At 43.7% G+C, this 22,956-nt stretch overlaps 1 protein-coding gene and 1 long non-coding RNA gene across 46 annotated transcripts in view; one reads left to right on the forward strand and one right to left on the reverse strand.

Moving 5' to 3' along the window:
* Positions 1 to 7,841, forward strand: part of LOC135965233 (uncharacterized) — an 85,748-nt gene extending 77,907 nt beyond the window's left edge. Inside the window, exon 3 of the long non-coding RNA XR_012418488.1 lies at positions 7,708 to 7,841. This is a non-coding gene — a long non-coding RNA (uncharacterized lncRNA). The remainder of the gene's footprint in view (positions 1 to 7,707) is intronic.
* Positions 1 to 22,956, reverse strand: part of LOC135965229 (disco-interacting protein 2 homolog C-like) — a 279,948-nt gene that overhangs the window by 86,912 nt on the left and 170,080 nt on the right. For 28 of the 45 annotated variants that reach the window (XR_012418475.1, XR_012418476.1, XR_012418473.1 and 25 more), the window contains one exon: positions 19,683 to 19,808. Coding sequence is in view for 24 of the 45 variants with exons in the window: in XM_074003282.1 (XP_073859383.1) it covers positions 19,683 to 19,808 (126 nt within the window). In the remaining 21 variants the exon portion in view is untranslated. Of the gene's footprint in view, positions 1 to 5,227; positions 7,940 to 8,151; positions 8,780 to 13,238; positions 14,987 to 18,317; positions 18,421 to 19,682; positions 19,809 to 22,956 lie in introns of those variants that run through there. The other 17 variants (XR_012418480.1, XR_012418478.1, XR_012418467.1 and 14 more) reach the window with 5 other exon arrangements.

Consider the following 22,956-nt stretch of genomic DNA (forward strand, 5'->3'; position numbering starts at 1 on the left):
CTCCTGCCTCAGCCTCCCGAGTAGCTGGGACTACAGGCGCCCGCCACCTCGCCCGGTTAGGTTTTTTTTTTTTTTTTTTTCGTATTTTTTAGTAGAGATGGGGTTTCACCGTGTTAGCCAGGATGGTCTCGATCTCCTGACCTCGTGATCCGCCCGTCTTGGCCCCCCAAAGTGCTGGGATTACAGGTTTGAGCCACCGCGCCCGGCCTTTTTTTTTTTTTTCCCTTAATATTCTGTGTTGCTGTAACAGTAGTTGCAGCGGACGCTACTTCTGGTTCATGGTCATCACCAAACACAAGCTTCAGGAAACCGTGTGAAAAATGAAGGGGAAAGTGCTTTTCTGCAAAGGGCTTTTTTGAACATCTTGTTTTTTTCTGGAATATATGTTTTGGTGTAAAACGTTTTCATATTTAGGGGTTTGTAACGTGTTTTATACTGGTTAGCTTTGAAACCCCATGTTTTTGCATGCCATGGGGCTGCTTTATCCTGTTATTCTATGATATAGCAGGTTGGCAAAACTATTGGTTATTTCACTTTAAAAACCAAAGCAGCTTACAGATTGAGTGTGATTCTTGTAAGAATTTCATTGTAAAATTGATTTGTGTTCAACAAGCTTACTGGAATGGCTAGATCCGTGGACAAAAAGATAAGAACATGTCAAGTCTCTGGGCCAGGAAGGACTTCCAAATAATACAAGTGATACACATTAATTTCTTAACAAAAGATTAGATTTAGTACATAACTGTTTAAAACCTCCATATTTTCTATTATAGCCATTCCACAGTGCCCATGGGGGTGGGCTGCAGGACTGCCTATGGAATCCAAAGTCTTTGGGCGTTGAGGTCCCTGCAATAAAATGGCATCGTGTTTGCATATGACATATGCACATCCTCCTGCAGACAGTCATGTCAGGGTTGCTCGTAACAGCTATACCATGGACATTCCATGCGAGTAGTTGTTTAAAGAATAATAAAGTCTGAATGCTTAGTACAAACACATTAAAAAATATGTTGATCTATGGTTGGTTGAATCCACAGGCCTGGAACCCCGGGAGAGAGTACAAACTCTAGAAGCAAAACGAACAAAGCACTTGAGGTCAGCAGTGACGGGTGTGGGATCACACTGAATCTCATGTGTTTTGCTGTCTGTGTCACTGTGTCCCGTGTAAACGGGAATCATTTGTAGCTTAAGGTAAAATAGGTAACAGGAAACACTACAGAGTGGGCACGAAGGCGCGCCCCTCATTACCCCGTGTTACAGCCAAGCGTCTGCCTCCTAGGGAAGGATCTGTTCTGTGGGGAGACTAGATGTTGATGATTTCCGGATGTGTGAAGGGAAACTCCCTCCGAGAAGCGTGGCTTTGGCCGGAGCACATCAGACGAGAGTTAGCGTGGCATGGAGTTTCCACAGTGGCCCTCAGGCCTGCTGCTTCTCTCCTCTCCCCACCCCTGGCCCTGACTCTTACCAAGGGAGGCAAGTTCAGCTCCAGCTGAGCCCCGCACAGGGCTGTGGGTCTCTAGGGCAGGTGCCCACCTTCGCCTGAACAGGCTGTGTCAGAGGAGGGTCTGGCTGTACTTGAGCTGTGAGAGATGCTCTCAGAGATCCAGCATCCTGAAAACCCAGGTGCTGAAGGTTCCTCCTCTTCCACCATCCTGCGGGGAAGGGGGTCTTATCCTGCTTCCCCTCAACCCAAGCTGACTTCTTGTCTGTTCTGTACACCTAGGTTTTCAGAACAGTTTTGTTAATCATCTAGCAGACAAACAACCATAAGGTGACAGCCTGGGAGGGTAGACGGCGCTGGAAGGTAGTTTCCTGAATAACAGCGTTCAGTTTCCTGTTTTGCCATCATTTGACCCAAGGCCCCAAGATAATTGAAATATTGTCAGCCAAACACCGATTTTTTATCTGAGTTTTTTTTTTCTTTTTAAGTTATGGGTGCAAACTTATAACCAGGGACCTGACAAAAGAGAAGGATTTATTTGCAAAGTGAATGTCGGGGATGGTTGGCATTTGCCAACTCTGACTAGCAGGGACCCAGGCTGCTTCCGTTCTGCCGCCCGACTCCTGACCCTCCAGCTCCTGCCCCTGTTCCCACCAGCAGGAAGAGGAGCGGGAAGGTGCCTTTTCCCCTTTAAGGGGGTGAGGTGAGAGTTGCACCTGCCACTTAGCTAGTCCCTGGGGTGATTCTCCAGCATGCGTGGGAGTTGGGTTTGGAGGCCTGAGCCCCGTGAAGCTGGGGTTGCTGTTCCCTGAGCAGCAGGAAACTGGACTCTGGGAAGTGGGGTCAGAGGGTAGCATCCTCAGGAGGGGCCTCTCGTCCCATTTGACATCTTCAGTGCAAGAGGGGGTGTGGGCTTCATGGTCCATTGACAAATAGAACGTTACTTTTTTTTTTTTTTGAAGCACATAGAACCCTAATTCCTTTGGCTTTTACTAAAGTGGCATTTTGTAATTCCACATGATTTCATTGATATACTCGCAGGAGAGAATGCTTCCTGTAAACCAGAAGGATCTCTGCGACAGTCCTCGATCCATAGAGAGTTCATTTTCCCAAGGTTATAGACACAGCCTTAGGAGGGGTTGAGGACACACTGCGGCAGCCTCAGGAGGTCCTGGACATGTGTCCAAGGTGTTTGGGGCACAACTTGGTCTTACACATTTTAGGGAGACGTGAGACATCAATACATGTGAGACGTACGTTGGTTCAGTCTAGGAAGGATGGACGGCTCGAAGCGGGGAGGGATTTCCAGGTCACAGGTAGATCAGACAAATGCATTTCTGGTGCATCTTTCCAGAGGAAGCAGTCAGATCCGCATTTATCTCCGTGTGCAGATGGTGACTTTGAGTTCTGTCCTCTGTCCATGAGGAATTTCCTTGTGGATCGGTTGTGAGGGAGGTACGTGGCTTTTCCCCCCACCCCCAGTAGCTGTCTCTGTTAGGAAGAGCATGGGAGGCAGGTTTGGTCTAAGCTCTGCCTCACCTTGACGTCCCTTTACCTTAGTGATTTTGGGGTCCTGAGATGTATTATCAACTTCATGTTTCTGAACACACTGGCACTCTAAACAGTGTTGTAGGAGGCATCTAACTTACTTAGAAGAAGAAGAATATTTGGAAACACTTGAGCACCTTCGTCCTTCAGAGAACCAAGCCTTTGTTTAGTTTGCTTTGCCCTGAGGCTGTTACGCTGTCCCGGGCTGTGCGGCCTTAGAAAGCTGTGCCCCTGGCCGGGCGCGGTGGCTCAAGCCTGTAATCCCAGCACTTTGGGAGGCCGAGACGGGCGGATCAGGAGGTCAGGAGATCGAGACCATCCTGGCTAACACGGTGAAACCCCGTCTCTACTAAAAACAAAAATACAAAAAACTAGCCGGGCGAGGTGGCGGGCGCCTGTAGTCCCAGCTACTTGGGAGGCTGAGGCAGGAGAATGGCGGGAACCCGGGAGGCGGAGCTTGCAGTGAGCTGAGATCCGGCCACTGCACTCCAGCCTGGGCGACAGAGCAAGACTCTGTCTCAAAAAAAAAAAAAAAAAAAAAAAAAAAAAGAAAGCTGTGCCCCTGTGAGCTACTGCCTGTGGAATCTGGTGACTTTGAAGTTAATCCAGCAGCTACATATTTTGGAAAGCAGATTCCCTCTTAAAGTGTTGGTGATTATGATTCTAGCACTAGAATTTCAGTGTGTATTTTCCACCCATCTTACTTTGTCTCCTCATACACTGAGATGCTGCTGCATTTGCTCTTAGGCTTCACGGAGGGAGGGTCAGTTCTGACCCTTTCTTAGATATTGACCTTGAACGGACAGAATCGAGATTCAGGAAAACTCTCGAGCTGTGAGAGTGTGCTGATATCTATGTAAGTGGGGTTCATGTGTCAAACTCAGGTTTAAGAAAAACCAATTCTAGGCTGGGCATAGTGGCTCACACCTGTCATCCCAACACCTTGGGAGGCTGAGTTGGGCAGTTCACTTTTGAGCCCAGGAATTCAAGACCAGCCTGGGCAACATAGCAAGACCCTGACTCTACAAAAAATTAAATAGGACAGGTGATGTACACCTGTGGTCCCAGCTACTCGGGAAGCTAAGGCTGGAGGATGACCCAAGCCTGGCAGGTGGAGGCTGCAGTGAACCATGATAGCACCACTGTACTTATGGTGCACTGTGCCTGAGTGGCAGAAGAACCACCACCCCCCCACACACAAAATATCAATTCATGCAGTGGCCAGTTCTGCTGGGACCACCTGTTAAGACTACTCTGGGCCTCATGGTTTGAGAAGCGTCTGTCCGGGGTCGAGAGGGAGTAGCTTGAGGGCCTAGAAGCCAGTTCTTGTGGTTGAGCGTGATTGCGTGTGTGGAGTTGGGGGCAGGGCTCTCCATGGCATGAGTGGGTAAATGGATAGGCTTCCAGGACGAGCCCCTGTGACTTTGCCTGGTTTACATCCGTCCAATACAAATCCACAGGCTCTTACTCTAGAAGCTTCTGCAGGGGCTGATGGACTGGCCTGGGGACAGAGGGTGCCCTCAGAGCCTCATGGTGTTGTCTGGTTTAGGAAGAGCACTTAGTCACCTAGATCTAGGATTTATGACACTACAAGGGGACTCCTCACACTCGGAGCAGCATCCATCTGCATTCTAGACTTGGTTCTAGGCAAAGTATTTTGGAGCCTGTTGGTACCCTGTGTTCTGTTTATGTGTAAAACAAGTTAGAGTTATAACTAGTTAAAACCTATTTTTAACATTTTGTCACAGAATATGGCAGTTGTGGTGGAGCCTGGCCAGAGACCCCCACACTCAGACGCTGTTGCTTGCTGGAGTTGCAGGCGTTGCCTGCATCGGCTGCCCCTCCCGGCGTGTCTGTGTTCTTGACACGGGCGCCCATCGAGGCTCGGCCTGTGGGAGTCGTGCAGCCATTTGTCTCCGTGTTCCTCTGAGGTTCCGCAGACTTCACGGTCCCGTGGCAGAGCGTACGGTATCTGCTTGCATCCTGATTTCCCCAAACCCCAGGACAGACCAAGAGTTCCTTACACACAACTGCAGAGGGCCCCGTGGCGTGGATTTGCAGAGACACAGTGTTTCCCCAGCTTGGCCTTCGTCTCCAGAGTTGGCTTTAGGGTGATAGAAGCTTCCTTCAGACTGGGGGGCCTTGAAGCTTTGGTGCTAGGAATTCGGTGACCAGCACGGATGATACCCCGTTTCTCTGCATTTGTAGCAATAGTTGTTAACACGACCACGAGATGTACAGAGGAAGGAAAAAGGAGGTTTTATTTTCAGAGTAACACTCTGTGCTTTGGGAAATGTGGTCTTGGGGGAGCTGTAAGCACACGCCCCTCAGGAGGGGAGGAGGCCGCGGCATTACACGTTCCGGGGTTTGTTGGCTGTGTGTGTTCATCGGGCTCAAGGAATGTCTGAACGTTTACAGGGAAAGTGGGGTTTGTTCATCCGGTTCGTGCAATGTCTGAACACTTACAGGGAAAGTCTAGCACACATGCAGTGAGTTAACCTGTAACATCCGTGTTCGCCTTGGGGCAAGTGTAACATTTGAAATGAGGTGGACTGGGCGTGTCATGTACAAAGGTGAGCTGTTGGGCGCAGACGTTTATGCGCAGCCTCAGTCACAGCCAGGACTGGCTCAGGGTCTGCAGCCTGTGGCAGGAAAGGACACTCATGAGGCCATTCTGTCCAGTCGGGGCTGCCGGCAGGGTCCCAGGGTGGGGCTGTCTGGTCGACCGGCATCTGGAGTCCACCCAGGTCCAGTGGGCAGCGTTCCTCTACACCAGGCTTCTGATTGTGGAGGAGACTTCATGCTGGTTAACACACTGTACAGGAGTAATGTTGTGGGGCTTTGGGGTCCACCTTCCCTATGATGCCGGTTACATTTCTCTCCGGACCTCACAGCCACAGAGACTGCACCTCGTCTGACAGCAGGGGGTGCCATGTTGACATAGTAGTTTATTGTATTAACCTTTATTACTATTTTAATAACCTTTTTTTTTCTTTTTAAAGAGATAGGGTATTGCTGTGTTACTCAAGCCAGTCTTGAACTCCTGGCCTCAAGCAATCTTCCCACCTCGGCCTCCCAAAGTGCTGGGCTTATAGACGTGAGCCAGTGCGCCCAGCCTACAGCCATGTTTTTAAAACTCAGCAGTTTAAAAATCCTATTCCTTTTACCCCCTCAAGCAGGCTGGTTGGCCTTGTGCAAACTGGGGTGTCACGATCTTAGCCCCCCTTTTATTTTTCCCTTTGGCCTCAAATTCTGATGAGAACAGCAGTTACAAAATGGGCTTTAGGTGATTCTTCCGTTACTAAAGCCAGAATCCTCAGCAGTTAGAGATGTTTGTCCCCAGGATTCCAGAAAGCTGTTTTGAGTCAAGCCCGTAGCAAATAAGTAAGGAACTAAACTCTTGGTCCTCTGCTTAGTACCAGGGGAATGGGTTAGTTGCTGATACCCTTTGATCTGTGCTCACGTGCTGCATCTCATCACGGGAAGCAGAGTCGCCCTGTGGAATAAAGCCCGGCTCAAGGTGGCGCGTCGAGACGCTTGGGGCTGTCAGTCCCTTGTACAGCGGCAGACTTGGAGACTCAGTATCGCGTGCAGAGCCCAGGCAACCGGAGTGCATCCACCTTAGAGACCACATGGACGGTCGGCAAGGTGGATGTCCGGGCATATGGCCTTGACAGGCCCACTGCGAGGTGAATTAGGAATTCGTTAGCAAAGAAATCAAACTCGCCTTTGGGTCCCAACTACTTGGAAGGTTGAGGCGGGAGGATTGCTTGAGCCAGAAGGTCAAGGCCGCGATGAGCCATGGTTGTAATACTGTACTCTGGACTGGGTGACACAGTGAGACTCCAAGTCAAAAAAAAAAACAAAAACAAAAAAAACAAACCTTACTCTTCATAGCAAGAGGGAGAATTTATCAAAGTAACTGAAACAAAATCTTAGATGATGTAATTTCAGTGGCTAAGTGAGCTGTCCAGCCCACGTGGCTGGCTCACAACGCAACAGAGCCAGGTGCTGCTGCAACTGCCCCCCAACCCCGATCGCTTGTGGACATTTTCTGTTTTCCCATATCTCCCTTTTGGATACGTAGCTCGCTACTTTATAGCTAAGCATCAGTAAAACAGGTTGTCTATTTTGAAAAGTAACTATTATGTCTTTTAAGGACAGAAAATGAAGCAGGTGACAATAGCATGGCAACCTGGTGAATAGATTTAGAGGAATATTTAATACTTGGCACCACTCTGATCCCTTCTTCTCTCATGCTTAGTTACAGCTACCGCCTCCTAGGACAGAACACTTTCAGCTCTGTGAGTAGGAATTAAACATGTTCTAAATCAGAAGTTTTAGTTAAGCAGTATTTTATGTGAATGCCCAGATCCTAAGTGTTCACTGTACTGGTGTGTGGTGTTGAAGAAGGAACGAGGGCTTGGGGCCACGTCTATGGTGCAGCGTCCGGGTTCCCATATGTGAGATGAGGTCCATGAGACACGGCCTGGAAGGTTCAGACTGTGGGATTGAAGGGATCTACCCACTCCTGGAAAGCCTCAAGTCTAACTTGACTTGGGCTGGTTTTAGGGAGATGCTGGCAGCGCTGTCCTCACAGGTTACCGGGAGGGGCTCTGGCACCGTCCCCGTCAGGTGTCTCATGATCAGCCCAGCTTGCTCATCTCAGAAGCTGTTGGTCGTGTTCTCGTTCCTGTTGTTCGTTGCGTGTTATTTAGGTTCTGTTCATGTGGGGACCTAGGAAGTTCCACAGTGAGAGGAGAGCCGCTGAGCCGCCTTCCTGCCTGGATGCCAGCCCCACGGAGGACCGTAACTGCTTGAGGTTGGCTTCTGCCCCCGGCCTCACCTGTGGACGCATTGATGCAGTGGTACTTTCTAAGCTCCTGTTGCACACAGTGCTGCTGTATGGATCCATTAATTCAAGGCACTGCCTAATAAAATCCCAGAAGGCTGTGTGTGAAATGGAAAGCTTATTCTCAATTTTATCTGGAAATTCAAAGGACCTACAATAGCCAAAATAAATTTAAAAAAGGGAAACAATGTTGGAAGACTTCACTATCTGATTTCAAAACTTTACATAAAGTCATAGTTTTTAAGGCAGTGGTATTAGCACAAAAATAGACACATACATCAAAGGAACAGAATTAAATTGAGAAATAAAGCCTTGTATTTATGGTTAATTTATTTTTGACAAAGGTCTCAAGACAATTCAGTAAGAGAAAGGTAGTTTGTTTTTTCAACAAATGTTGCTGTGGCAACTGAGTACCCACACACCAAAAAGAAAAACCGTGGGGGAAAAAGTCCCCCAAACCAAACCAAAACAAACAAAAATCCCACTTAGATCCCTACTGCACACACAAAAATTAACTCCAAATGAGTCACAGACCTAAATGAAAGAACAGTAAGACCATGAGACTACTAAAACTTCCCAAAACACAATCCATAGAAATTAGTGAAATAGACTTCATTAAAATAGAAAACTAGTAAGTTTTAAAAGATGATTATCTCCCTATAGCTAATGTAACAAATTACTTTGATCTTAGTGGCTTATAACAAGACACGAATCTATTATCCTATTGATGGAGAAGTCAGAAGTGTAAAATCTAAGTGTCAGCAGAACTACATTCCTTCTGGAGGCTTCAAATGAGAATCCATTTCTTTACCTTTCCCAACTTCTAGAGGCCACATGTGTCCCTGACTCCTGGCCCCTCTTCATCTTTAAAGTGCATCACTCCAGTCTCCAGTTCTTTTCTCTTGTAAGGACCTTCTTGATTACAGTGGGTCTACCTACTTAAACCAGGATAAAAGTCCCATCTCAAGATCTTAAATTAATCGAATTAATCAGCTGCAAAATCCCTTTTAACCACTTCAGACAACAGGTTCATAAGTTCTGAGGAATAGGACCTGGTTATCTTGGGGGAAGGGCTTTGTTCTGTCTGCTACATAATAGATTGTTCTTTCACTGAGACACGTTACATCTGTAAAACTCTTATATTCAGATTACATAAGGCACCTGTAACCCATAAGATGACAACCAACCCATTTAAAACCTGAGCAAAAAATCTGAACATTTTGCCAACATATACAAATGGCTATGAATAGGAATTAGCACATTAAAGGCTAATAAGCACGTTAAAAATGCTTAGCATCATTCATTGTTGCAAAGTAAATACACAATGATATACCATTTCACATCATTTAGAATGGCAGAAATAAAAATAACAGTAACTATTGCTGGTGATGTGGAGAAACTGGAATGCACATATGCTGCTGGTGGAAGTGTGAAATGGTGCAGTTATTTTGTAAATAATTTGGCAGTTTTTAAAAAGCTAAACCTAAACTTACAATAAGAGTCAATCATGCTACTTGGCATCCACTTAAGATAAAGGAAATTATATGCATACACAAAGATATATACATAAATGTCGACGGCAGCTTAATACTGGAAACAACCAACTGGTAAATGAATAAACAGAATGTCATATCTATCAAATAGAATATAAATAAGGAATAAACTACTGGTACATGGTACAGCAAGGACTTCAAAACAGGTAAAGGAGGCATAGAGAATTGTGTACATTGTATGATTTTATATCATAAAATTATAAGATCATAAAAAAACCAAAAACCATAAAATCATAGAGTAAAATATTCTATGATATTATTTTCTAGAAAATTTAGAGTGCACTGTTATGATTTCTAGGGTTCTTTTTCGTAGAGCTAACCTTTCATCTGATATCCTTTGCAATCAGCCAAGTACATTCTTTAGCACGTTTATAGTGTATTTCTGCTGATAACACATTCTCTCAGCTTTCATATTTGGGAATGTGTTGTTTCACCCCTGTTTATAAAGGAGATTTTCCCTGGATATGAGTTGACAGGCCTTTCTCCTGCTTTTAGTGCTTTAAAAAATGTCTTTCCATGGTCTTCTGGTCTCCACTGTATCTTCACAGAAGTCACGCGTTGTTCAAATGCTTCTCTGGTGTGTAACTTGTCTTTTTCTTCTGAGTCCTTTCAGGATCTCCTCTTAATCTTGGGATTTCAGTACTTTGGCTATCATGAACTTGGATGTGATTCTTGTCATACTTGTTCTGCTTGGAATTCACTGAACTTCTCGGGGCCGGACACAGGTGTTGGACATCAATCTGAGAAAACTCTGACTCCTTTTTTCAAAGGTCCCTGCTCTTCTCTCTCTTTTCCTTCTTGTATTACAAGTATATTGACATATCACAGGATCTTGAGGTTCTGTTGGCTTTTCTTTCATTTTGTTTCTCTGGGCTTCACTTTGGTTAATTCCTTTTCATCTGCCTTCGAGCCCACAGACTTCATCTTCCTTCTCCAACCTGTTAAGCCTATCAGCGCAATTTCATCTCAGTGTCATATTTTCCAGCTTTATAGTGATGTCTCATGTATACCCTATATATGCACAGCATCTCCTGTCATCGATATTGCCTACCAGACTGGTACATTTGTCACAACTGATACTTCTACAGCAAAACATCATTACCACTCCAACTCCATCATTCACATCAGGGTTCATTCTTGGTGTTGTACAATATATGGGTCTGGACAAATGTATAACATGTATCCACCATTACAGTATCATACAGAGATCACATGATACTAAAAATTCTCCTGCTCTGCCTATTCATCCCTGCCTCCCCCCGGCCCCTGGCAACCACTGATCTTCTTTACAGTCTCCATAGTCTTGCCTTTTCTACGATGTTGTAAAGCTGGAATCATACAACAACCTTTTCAGATTGCTTCTTTCACTTAGCAATATGCCCTTTTAAGTTTCCTCCGTGTCTTTTTATGGATAGCTCATTCATTTTCAGCCTCATATAATATCCCATTGTCTGGATGTACCACAGCTCACTTATACATTCACCTGCTGAGGGGCATTTTGGTTGCTTCCAAGTTTTGACAACTATGAATAAGGCTGCTCTAAATATCTACTTGCAGGCTTTTTGTGTAGACATAAGTTTTCAACTCCTTTGAGCAAATGCCAAGGAGTGTAATTGCTTTATCATATGGTAAGAGTATATTTAGTTTTGTAAGAAACCACCAATCTGTCTTCCTAAAGGCTGTTCTATTTTGCATTAAGACCCGCAATGAATGAGAGAGAATTCCCACAGCTCCACATCTTCACAGGCTTTGGTGTTGATAGTGTTCTGGATTCTGGTGTAGTGATATCTTACTGTTGCTTTCATCTGCATTTCTCTATGACACATGATGTGAAGCATGATTTCATACATCGATTTGCCATCTCTATATCTTCTTAGATGAGGCATCTGTTAGTCTTTGACCCATTAATGTGATGAATTACGTTAATTGGCTTTTCAATGTTAAACCAGCTTTGGATATGTGAAATTCCATGTGGTTTTAGTGCACAATTTTTGTTAGATTTAATTTGCTAATATTTTATTGAAGATTACTGCATCTATGTTCATGAGAGATGTTCTGTAGTTTTCTTGTAATATTTTGTTATTAAAATGGTATTTGGTATTAAAATGATGCTGGCTCTATAGAATGAGTTAAGAAGTATTCCTCAGCCTCTATGTTCTGAAAGAGATTGTAGATAATTGGTATAATTTCTTCTTAGATGTTTGGTAGAATTCACCAGTGAACCCACCTGGGCCTGGCACTTCCTGTTTTGAAAGGTTATTAACCACTGATTCAATTTAACAGATACAGGTGCATACAGATCGTTTCTTCTTGTTCAAATTTTGGCAGATTCTGTCTTTAAAGAAATTGGTTCATTTCATCCACGTTATCAAATTTGTGGCCATAGAGTTGTTCATAATATTTATTGTCCTTTTAATGTCCATGGGATCTGTAGTTATGTTCCTTATTTCATTTCTGATATTGGTAATTTATCTGCTGTATTTCTTTTTCTTGTTAGAGGCTTACAGATTTTCTCTCAAAGAACCAGCTTTTGGTTTCATTGATTTTTCTCTACTGATATTCTGTTTTCAATGTATTGATTTCTGCTCTTTCATTATTTGTCTCCTGCTTAGAATTTAATTTGATGATGTTTTTCTCGTTTTCGAAGGTGGAAGCTGATTGATTTTAGATCTTGTTTTTTTTAACGTATGCATTTAAATCTATAAATTTCCCTATAAACATTACTGTCATTGCAGCTCACAAATTTTAACAAGTTTTCATTTTCATTTACTTCAAAAATTCGAAGAAATCTTCAGATTTCTTCCTTGAACAATGTAGTATGTATAAGTGTATTGTTTAATATCCTAATATATTTTCCAGTCATCTATTATTGATTTCTACTTTACTGTGGTTGAGAACACACTTGTTTGATTCCTATTCTTTTAAATTTGTTAAGGTGTGTTTTATGGACCACAACATGGTATGTCTTGGTGAATGTTCTGTATTCTGTTGTTGTTGGAGGAAATAGTCTATAAACGTCAGTTATATACAGTTGACTGAGGATGCCGATTTCAATTTTGTCCTGATTTTCTGGCTACTGAATTGGTCCATTTCTGATAAAGGGGTGTTAACCTCTCCAACTATACTAGTGGGTTAATTACTTCTCCTTGAAGTGTATCAGTTTTTGCTTTGGCATTCTGATGCTTTGTTAGCAAAAATACATTTCAGGATTGTTACATCTTCTTGGAGAATTGACCCCTTTATTACGTAATAATCATCTCTGGTAACTTTCCTTGATGTAAAGCCAACTCTGTCTGAAATTAATATCACCACTTCCATTTTTCAAAATGAGTGTTGGCCGGGTACGGTGGCTCATGCCTGTAATCCCAGCACTTTAGGAGGCCAAGGCGGGATGATCACCTGAGGTCAGGAGTTCAAGACCGGCCTGGCCAACATGGGGAAATCCCATCTGTACAAAAATAGAAAAAAAAAAATTACCCGGGCATGACGACAAATGCCTGTAATCCCAGCTACTCGGGAGGCTGAGGGAGAATCACTTGAACCTGGGAGGCAGAGGTTGCAGTGAGATGAGATCAGGCCATTGCACACCAAAAAATTAGTGTTAACATTTATATCTTTTTCTATCCCTTTACTGTTGATCTATATGTAGGTCTTTATATCTAAAGTGGATTTCTTATAGACAATATATAGTTCGGTGCATTTGGACTGACATTGAAAGTAATGATATACAGTTGAATTAACATCTACCATATTTGTTACTATTTTCTATTTGTTGCCCTTGTTCTTTGTTTTTGTGTTTCACTCTTTTTATTTCCTTGTGGTCTTAATTGAGCATTTTCTATGATTTATTTTCTTTCCTTTCTTAGCATATCAGTTCTTTTTTTTTTTTTTTTCCTTTTTTTTTTTTAAAGTGGCTGCCTTGGAATTTGCAATATAAATTTACAAGTAACCCAAGTCCACTTTCAAACGACACTACACTGGTTTCTTGATAATGCAAGCACACTATAATAACAAAATAATCCTAATTCCTAATTGCTCTGTCCCATCCCTTGGGTATCACTGCTCTCGTTCATTTCACTTATATTTAAGTGTGTGTATAAGACATATTTACTGTCACTATTATGAATGAACTGTTATGTTAGATCTATTAAGAAAAATGAAAGATTTTCTTCTACCTTCACTATTTCTTCTTTAATGCTTTTTGTTTTTCTATTTATTTTTTTTTAAACAGACAAGGTCTTTCTCTGTTGCCCAGGCTGGAGTGGAGCAGCATCATTATAGCTCACCACAGCCTTGAACGGGATCCTGGGCTCAAGAAGTGACCCATCTCAGCCTCTCAAAGTAGCTGGCACTATAGGTGTTGGCCACCACGTTTGGCTTTTTTTTAATGAGACAGAGTCTCACTACGTTGCCCAGGCTGGTCTCAACTAAGCGGCCTCCAGCTGTACTCCCATCTTGGCCTCCCAGAGTGTTAGGATGACAGGTGTGAGCCCTGTAAACAGACTGTGCCCTTCCTTTCTTTGTGTACAGCTGAGTTACTGACCTCTACTATTTTCTCTAAAGAACTTTGACCATTTTTTGCAAGGCAGGTCTACTGGCAACAAATTTTGCAATTTTTGTCGGAGAAGGTCTTTACTTTTTCTTCACTTTTGAAAGATAATTTCACAGAGTATAGACTTCTAGGTTAATGGAATTTTTTTCCTCTCAATAGTTTAAATACTTCACTCCACTTCTTGCTTTCATGGTGTTTGAGGGGAAGTTGAATATAATTCTTATCTTTGATCTTCCATAGGGAAGGAGATTACTCCGGTTTGCTTTTTAATCTTTGATTCACCATAGTTGGAATATTTTATGCCCAAGTAGAGTTTATTTTTGTTTTGTTTTTGTCGTCGTCGTTTTTACATTTATCCTTCTTGGTGTTTCTTGAGCTTCCTGGATCTATGGTTTGGTGTCTGGCATTAATCTGAGGAAATTCAGCTATTACTGTTACAAATAGTTCTTCTGTTCCTCTTTCTTCCCCCTTGTATTACCGTTATGCATATTTTATGCCTCTGTGGAAGTCCCATAGTGCTTGGATACTCTGTTCTTTTTTGCTTTTCAGTTCTGGAGGTTGGAGTTGGGTATTTCCCTTTCCACCAGGTCAGAAGGCTCTGATAAAATCCCACCTGGTTAGTCTCTAGTTAACAAGCTTCTCTGGAAGGTAGACCTAGTGAAGAGTGCACCTACATATTGAAAAATGATTCCTATTCTCTTTCCCCTGTAGTAAGTATGAGGGGATTTTTCTCTGATGTTTACTTCAAGAACCTGGTTGAGCTTCTGATGATACAACTCACAAAAGCATGAGACCCATATGCACAGGCCTCCCGGAGGTTTTAACTCTCAGATGTGGCCACACCTCACTGCAGCAATTTGTCAATTCCAGTTCAGGTTTTCCAATCCCAGCGTGGGTTCCTTGGAGCATTGTGCTCCAGTGTATGGTAATTCTCCGCTTTACCTGTCCAGCCAATCTGGGGACAGTGGCTTGCCTGTGACCTCACGTCTCTTGCAGGTTTAAGAAGAGCAGCTGATTTTTCAGTTTGCTCAGCTTTTTACCTGTGAGGAGGGAGTGACAATTCTCAAGATTATCGTGTACGGAACCTGAAATTCCCCAACTCCATTATAGTAAAAAGTGTCTTCCCTTCCTCTGGCCCAAGAATTAAAATATTTTCGTTCTTTGACACATTGTAATTTGATTCCCTAAATATTTATAATTGTAGATTTAAAAACTCGGTCTTCTGCTGGATCTAGACAGGCACTTTCCAACAGAATTATGAGAGTCCTGTTATAGAACTTGAAACCTTCCTTGTAGCCTCATATAAATTATATAAACAGGTACAATTAATTTTACTAGTATATTTTTAACTCAAAATGCTCATACTATACTTTCAATAAGAAATACAAATAGGCCGGGTGAGATGGCTCACATCTGTAATCCCAGCACTTTGGAAGGCTGAGGCGGGTGGATCACGAGATCAGGAGATCGAGACCATCCTGGCTAACACGGTGAAACCCCGTCTCTACTAAAAATACAAAAAATTAGCCAGACGTGGCAGCGGGCAGCTACTTGGGAGGCTGAGGCAGGAGAATGGCATGAACCCGGGAGGCAGAGATTGCAGTGAGCCGAGATCGCGCCACTGCACTCTAGCCTGGGCAACAGAGCGAGACTCCATCTCAAAAAAAAAAAAAAAAAAATACAAATACAATATTTTCTATTTTTTATATTAACTGGCATGTCTTTCACGCAGCAAATCCACTTCAGACCGGGCGCACTTCATGTGCTCAGCCGCCGCATGTGGTGAGTGACAGAGACCATCCTGCATGTGTGTGCACTTTTTACTGCCTTTTCCTTGACCACGATTCTACCTCCTGTTTCTCTGTGTATGCAGTGATTATTTGCTGAGTATTACACATTGAAGGTAACATGTTGAGCACACTCAGGATCCCTAACCTTCCTCTGAAGCTTTCCAGCTCTTGTTTTAGTAGGTAGCACAGGCACTGCTGGGTCATTGTGACGTGGGCAGGCTTGGATTGATTCGCTGCTGGTGTGGATCTGTGGAGAGCTCCAATCCTGCACCCACTCCGATCTCCCCCTCCTGGCTGTGGTAGGGTGGCCATGCTCCGCTCACACCTGAGCTCCTTCCGAGCTCTGCATTCTGGACTTGATAGGATGGCCCTGCTCCACCCACACCTGAGCTCTCGGCGCCACAGTCTGCAGGTGTTCTCCAGAGGGCAAGTGTACTGTGGGTGCGTCTCATTCATTCTCCTGCCCTCGCCCTCAGGTTCTGGCTGCCACAGCTCTTGTCACAGACTAAAAACAGCCACCTCATTCGGTTTGTGCAGTTTTACAGTTGTTTACGGCAGATGTGTGATTTGGGTCCCTGTTCTCTGATCATGGCTAGAAATTTTGGCAAATGATTCTTATATCTTTACATTTGAAAACTAAAGGCAAGTTTCACCCAAAGAATATTAGTGTTGCAACAATCCTAATGAGTGTTTCTCCAGAAACTATAATCCAGGTCAGCAGTCCGTCATTTCATAGAAGATAAACTTCAAGAACATGCTCTGAAGGGCAATGAAACTCAGTAAGATCTTACCACTGTTACCAACAACTAAGAAAAGTAGGTAGGAAATGCAGCTAAGATTTTGATCGAGTAAGTACGGTAATAAACATGCAAACTATCGCTAAGCACAAAATAAGGAGGGAGTAAAAAATTTTTATGATATTGACATTTATGATTTTACAAAACTGCCCCATGTGATATCAAGAGGACTCCTGATGGAAATTTACAAAGGATGCTTTATGGTTTATATAAAAATGTTAGTCAAATCCAAATATTTCACAAAAATAACATTTCAAATAATATTCTTTTATATTTTGTAGACATCTGTACAGTGAGGTTATTCATCACGCATGACCCAGTAACATTTCTTAGCGGTTGGATTCAATACGAGAAATAAGCAAATAACCGCACTGCTTCTTCCATTTCAAAGTCATTTCTCTTATAAAAAGTGAAGAAAAATGCCCGTTGCCTTACATACTGGTTAGTGCCAAAAATTTGGTTTAAAATATTTCAAGTGGGTTATCCTTTTACGTCCATGTTGTTAGTTACACAAAGAACACACACAAATGCAATTTTTTTACCATAAGTTTTTGCAAATTATAACCATAAACTAAAGAAACAGGATTAAGCATATTATTTTTTGAGATAGGGTCTAGCTCTGTTGCCCAGGCTGGAGTGCAGTGGCATGATCATGGCTCACCGCAGCCTCAACCTCCCCCGGCCCAGGTGATTCTCCCACCCCAGCCTCCTGAGCAGCTGGGACCACAGGCACATACCACCATGCCCGGCTGATTTCTGTATTTTTTGTAGGGATGAGCTTTGGAATGTTGCCCAGGCTAGTCTCAAACGCCAGGACTCAAGCAATCTGCCTGCCTTGGCTTCCCAAAGTGCTGAGGTTACAGGCATGAGCCACCACGCCTGGCCTAATCCTTTCTAAAGAGTCTCTATTTATTTTTCTTTTCTTTTCTTTTTTTGAGACGGAGTCTCTCTCTGTTGCTCGGGTTGGAGTGCAGTGGCCGGATCTCAGCTCACTGCAAGCTCCGCCTCCCGGGTTTACGCCATTCTCCTGCCTCAGCCTCCTGTGTAGCTAAAACTACAGGCGCCCGCCACCTTGTCCAGCTAGTTTTTTGTATTTTTTAGTAGAGACGGGGTTTTACCGTGTTAGCCAGGATGGTCTCCATCTCCTGACCTCGTGATCCACCCGTCTCGGCCTCCCGAAGTGCTAGGATTACAGGCTTGAGCCACCGCGCCCGGCCTTATTGTTATATTTTTCTAATTGAGATGGGAGTCTTGCTCTGTTGCCCCGGCTGGAGTGCAGTGGTGGCATCTCAGCTGACAGCAACCTCTGCCTCCCGGGCTCAAGTGATTCTCCCACCTCAGCCTCCCAAGTAGCTGGGACTACAGGTGTACACCACCAGGCTCAGCTAATTTTTTGTACTTTTGGTGCAGACAAGATGTACAAAAGGCATTTCTGTACATTTTGCCATGTTTTCCAGGCTGGCCTTGAACCCTTGGGCTCAAGCCATACACCTGCACTGGACTCCCAAAGTGCTGGAGTTATAGGCATGAGCTACTGTGCCCAGCCCTTAATCACGTGCTGTGACTTAATATTAAAATAAAGAAAGGGAGGAGTCCAAGGGAGCACGTAGGCAGAAAGGGCTCCTTTGCCAACAACCTTGCTAGCACAGCATTCACTCCCTTGCCTGCTGGCATTGCGCTCTTTAGATGAAGAACACTTTATGTGTAAATGAAAAACAAGAACAACATAGGAACACCCTGTCTCTACAAAAACTTAAAACTTAGCTGGGTGTGGTGGTGAGCACCTGTGGTCCCAGCTGCTTGAGGCTGAAGTGGGAGGACCGCTTGAGCCCAGGTGGTCACAGCTGCATTGAGCCAAGAGCTGCCATCATGATGCTGAATTCCAACCTTGGTGAGAGAGCAAGACATTGTCTCAAAACAAAAAGCAACGAAAACCCAAAATGATGTACTGTAAGTTCTGTCCTATAAATTCCACTACCTTCATTTGTAAAGGTACATAAAGGTGAAACTCAGGAGCTGCTTGCTGTAATGTGGACATATGCTTGATCTCAGCTCTGATCTGAAGCACATCCTTCTGTCTCACTGCTTCCCAAGTCTAAGCTAAACTTCAGAAGTAAAAATACTCCCCAAAATGTTGTACATTTTCAACTATTCATATTGTACCTTAAGTTTCTCTTGTATTGGAGGAAAAACACGGTGTCATTTAAAGTGATATGTAGCTTCAAAGTGGGATGTAAGGTGATTCAAGTCCTTTGAGAAGACAAGCTTGTAACAATGACATGAATAATGTTGGAATAAAAATCACAGAAACTAAACATCAAATAACGTAGGTTCAATCTGTGTCTTTAACAAGTATCCGGATAACTAAACTTTCTGCTTTCCTTGGGTGTGAAGATCATGAAATGTAGTTTATAATTATTTGGGTAGAGAAAATAGAGAATTTGGGTAGTTATGTAAAATTCAAGATTAAAGAAAAGCAGTATTATGTAGCAGAAATACAAATTGGCTATTACCTTTAGTAATTTAGATCAGGGGTTGGCAGGTCTGTGCATCAAATCTGGTTCACTGTGCTTGTAAATATAGTTTTATTGGTACTCAGCCATAGGCACTTGCTATCACCCATGGCTGAGGCCAGAGTTAAGTGGTTGTAAGAGACCTTATGGCCTGCAGGAACTAAAATACCAGCTGGCACCTTGCAGGCAAAGTTTATGACCTGATTCGGGTAGCTGCTTAAACTGTCCAATTCGCTTGTTCTAAAACAATCCAACAATACAGCACACTTATCTGAAGATTTGAGAACACGCATGCACCAGCCTAATCAGAAGAAAAGTCCAATTCCACCCAGAGGGCTACAACAAACTCTTCCCTTTTCCATACAAGGAATTAAATGAATAAAACTGTGTGAGATTTTACTGGTATGTATCATACGCACGAGTCTTGATGAAAAGTTAAAAACGTGTATTTATACAGATACATAATGTTACTTTTCCTTCCACGTTTAACTCATACACTGTTTTTGGAATTCTGGTTCACAAAATCTGCATTTCTGCACCAAGATTTTGAAGGCAAAAACCCGAATGCTGAGCCAGTGGTCAATTCTGAGGCGCCCAGCATGTTCAGGAGGCAGTGTCAAGGAGCGTGTCCCTTACCTGGAGGGGTGTAGGCATCCATGGAGGTCTGCACGACCAGGGACCTGCGTTTGGAAGGCATAGGCACCGCCATCTTCCACTCTTTGTGTTTGGCCAGAGCTGCCTGGACAGCTTCCGTGTGGACGTCTGAAACGGAGAGAGCTCAATCACTCAGGGCTCAGCTGAGGTCCCAGTGGCCAAGCTGTACCCTCCTCTCTGTCCCCGCAGCACGGTTCATCCACCTTCTCAAACTCACCAACAGATGGGTAGGTGAGGAAAGAAAATCAGTGTTTACAATTCCAGTAAAGACATTAAAATTTATTCACAGACTTTTAATTATTCATTTTATTACTGCAGAATCCATGTCCACAAGCAAACACTGGCTGTAAACTGCGCTGAGATTTTTCTTTTTAGGGTGAATGGACCTTGATCTTTGGAGATTCTTTGTAGGTCACACGTGTGAGCCTCCAAATCCTTTCACTGTACCACTGAGAGGCGTGCACACGCCTCGCACCCCAACTCACACAGCCACAGTCGCAGCTCAGCTCAATACCAGCCATGGGCCAGGACTGTGTTGGCTATGGATAAGGTATGGCTGTGTCCCCACCCAAATTTCAACTTGAATTGTACCTCCCAGAATTCCCATGTGTTGTGGGAGCGACCTAGGGAGAGGTAATTGAATCACTGGGGCCCATCTTTCCTGAGCTATTCTTGTGATAGTGAATAAGTCTCATGAGATCTCATGGTTTATCAGGGGTTTCCGCTTTTGCTTCTACCTCGTTTTCTCTTGCTGCTGACATGTAAGAAGTGCCTTTCGCTTCCCACCATGATTCTGAGGCCTCCCCACTATGCGGAACTGCAAGGCCAACTAAATCTTTTTCTTCCCAGTCCCGGGCATGTCTTTATCAGCAGCGTGAAAAGAGACTAAAACAACCATTAACACATTTTGTGGCTATTAACCCATTACATTAATTCCACACATTCACTGAATGCCTTCTCTGTAAGTCCCTACGGGCTGGGGACGCAGTGGTGATAAGGCAGACAGTCTCATGGCATCTCACGCAGGCCACTTCTTAAGGGACGAGACAAGTGATACATGGGCTAGAGAATTAGAGCAGAGACAGATGCAGCGGCAACTCCAAACTGTGAAGCCAGGGAAGAACCCTCTTAACACAGAATCAGAACAACGGGAATGAAACATACCGGCTGTCAAGATGAGAATCTTTGAGACACAGGCAAAAACCCGCTCAAAGGCCCTAAATTGTCAGTGAGAACGGTGTTAGCAGAATAAAAACACCACCAAAAATGGCCAGCGTGAGTGAAGACGGGTTGGGGCAGTTTTCTCTGAAGCTGCGAGAATAATCCCATGAAAGGGAATCGGACGTGGCTTTCTGGCTTAAACCCCCCAAGCTGCCACCTGAGACAGGACCCAGACCCTCAGCATCACGCCCACAAGCAGCTCATCACACTGCTTGGTCTTGGTCAGCCTTTGTGCACACTTCTCTCCCTAACTAAAGAGCCTGGTCATCTGGCCACTATTTCTAATTCCCAGGTCAAAAACCACTATGTGACTGACTTGGCTCATGGCCAAAAACTGAAGGCATCAATGAAGTGACAGTCCACTCACTTCCACAAATCGCTTTTTGTTTTGCATATTCTCCCTTTTAAACTTTTTGGATGTAATTTCAAACACACAGAAAATCTGCAAGAAACAGCGTAGCGAATTCCCACATAACTTACCAGGCTCAACTTAGGCCCAAATGCTCCTATCTTACATCACTGCTTTCCCCCCTCCCCCATGAATTTTCTAAGTCAAATGAAAATAAATTTCAGATACTATGTCCTTCCATACCTAAATGTTTCAACGTATTTCCTCAACACAAGGATATGCTCTCACATTCATTTTCCTCAAGATCGGGAAATTTAACTGTCATATACAAAGTTCACTTTCAAATGGTGTCAACTGTCTCCATAATTTTTTTACTTTGTCCTCCTATTTGAAGATCCAATCCAGGATCATGAATTGATTTGTCATGTGATTTTTACCCGTCCAGAATCCAAGTTTCTCAGCTTTTGTGTTTCTTGAAATTGGAAATGTTAAAGGATACAGGTCAGTTATTTTACAGCTTGTCCTTTATTTTGGTAACTTCCGGACTAGACTCAAGAGTATGCATTTTATAGCAGGGACACCGCAGACGTCTGTCCTGTGTGGCAATGTTAACATCGGCAACTCAGTGAAGGTGGTGCTTACGTGCCTCCAAAGCAAAGATGCTACTTCTCGCGTTGAAATTAAGATTTGGGAGGAGACACCCTGACACTATGTGCATATTCTGTTTTCCATCAATTCTTCACTACTAGTTTTAGCATCCACTGATTTCCTGTCATTCCTTCTAAATCATTAGATCCTCCATATTCACTGAAAAATAATTATTCTATCTTTCAGCATTCATTTACCTATGTCCATATGTACTCATGGAGTCTGGCTTGGTGGGTGATGATTCATAGTTACAATGGTTTGTTCTGTTGCTCAACTGGTCCCAGATTTGACACCGGATTCCCCAGCCCTTAGACCAGGGCTCCTTCTAGTGAAGAACCGTGTTTGGAAGTTAAGAGTGGGCACCGGGTGCTGCTGGGCATTGCCAGCAAGTAGAACACACAACACGCATGTACACGCATATGCACCCACACCCATCCACAGGCACTTCTATCCCTGTCTACATCTGTCGGGAGCCACCAGCTTATACTGATACCTCCTGCTGCAACCGAATCCCACGTGATCCATTCCAGGCTTTGGCCTTTTCTTATTTCTACCTCTTACCAAGAAAGAAACCTGGGTCCTGTAACACTCAATATATTCACTGATTTATTAAACTTATTTGCTTAAGCCTGGAGATACAGAAATGCTTTCAGAATTGCTATCTAATACCACTGTGAAAAATCTATCGAGTTCAGTGCTCATTTGTAATTATTTTTTCATTGTTTTGGAAGGGAGAGAGTACAAAGTATACACAGTGAAATGTTCAGATCTTGAGTACACTTGGCGCATTACGATAAATGGAAATTTATTACCCGAATCAAATCTTTCACGTCAAAGTTCCCACAAGTCCCCTCCCAGCCCTCAAGAGACAGTCACTGTTCATTCTCGAGGAGTGTTCTTGGTGCTCTTCCGTCGCCCGAGACTCGCATAGATTCTCCATCGTCACATGGACTCCACGGCGTGGTGTTCACTCTCTGCTCAATTCAAGGCTCCTGGAACTCATCCCCGTTGTCTGTTTTGGTTTCAGTATTTTGTACG

This window comes from Macaca fascicularis, chromosome 10 (assembly GCF_037993035.2).
Source record: "Macaca fascicularis isolate 582-1 chromosome 10, T2T-MFA8v1.1".
NCBI lineage: Eukaryota > Metazoa > Chordata > Mammalia > Primates > Cercopithecidae > Macaca > Macaca fascicularis.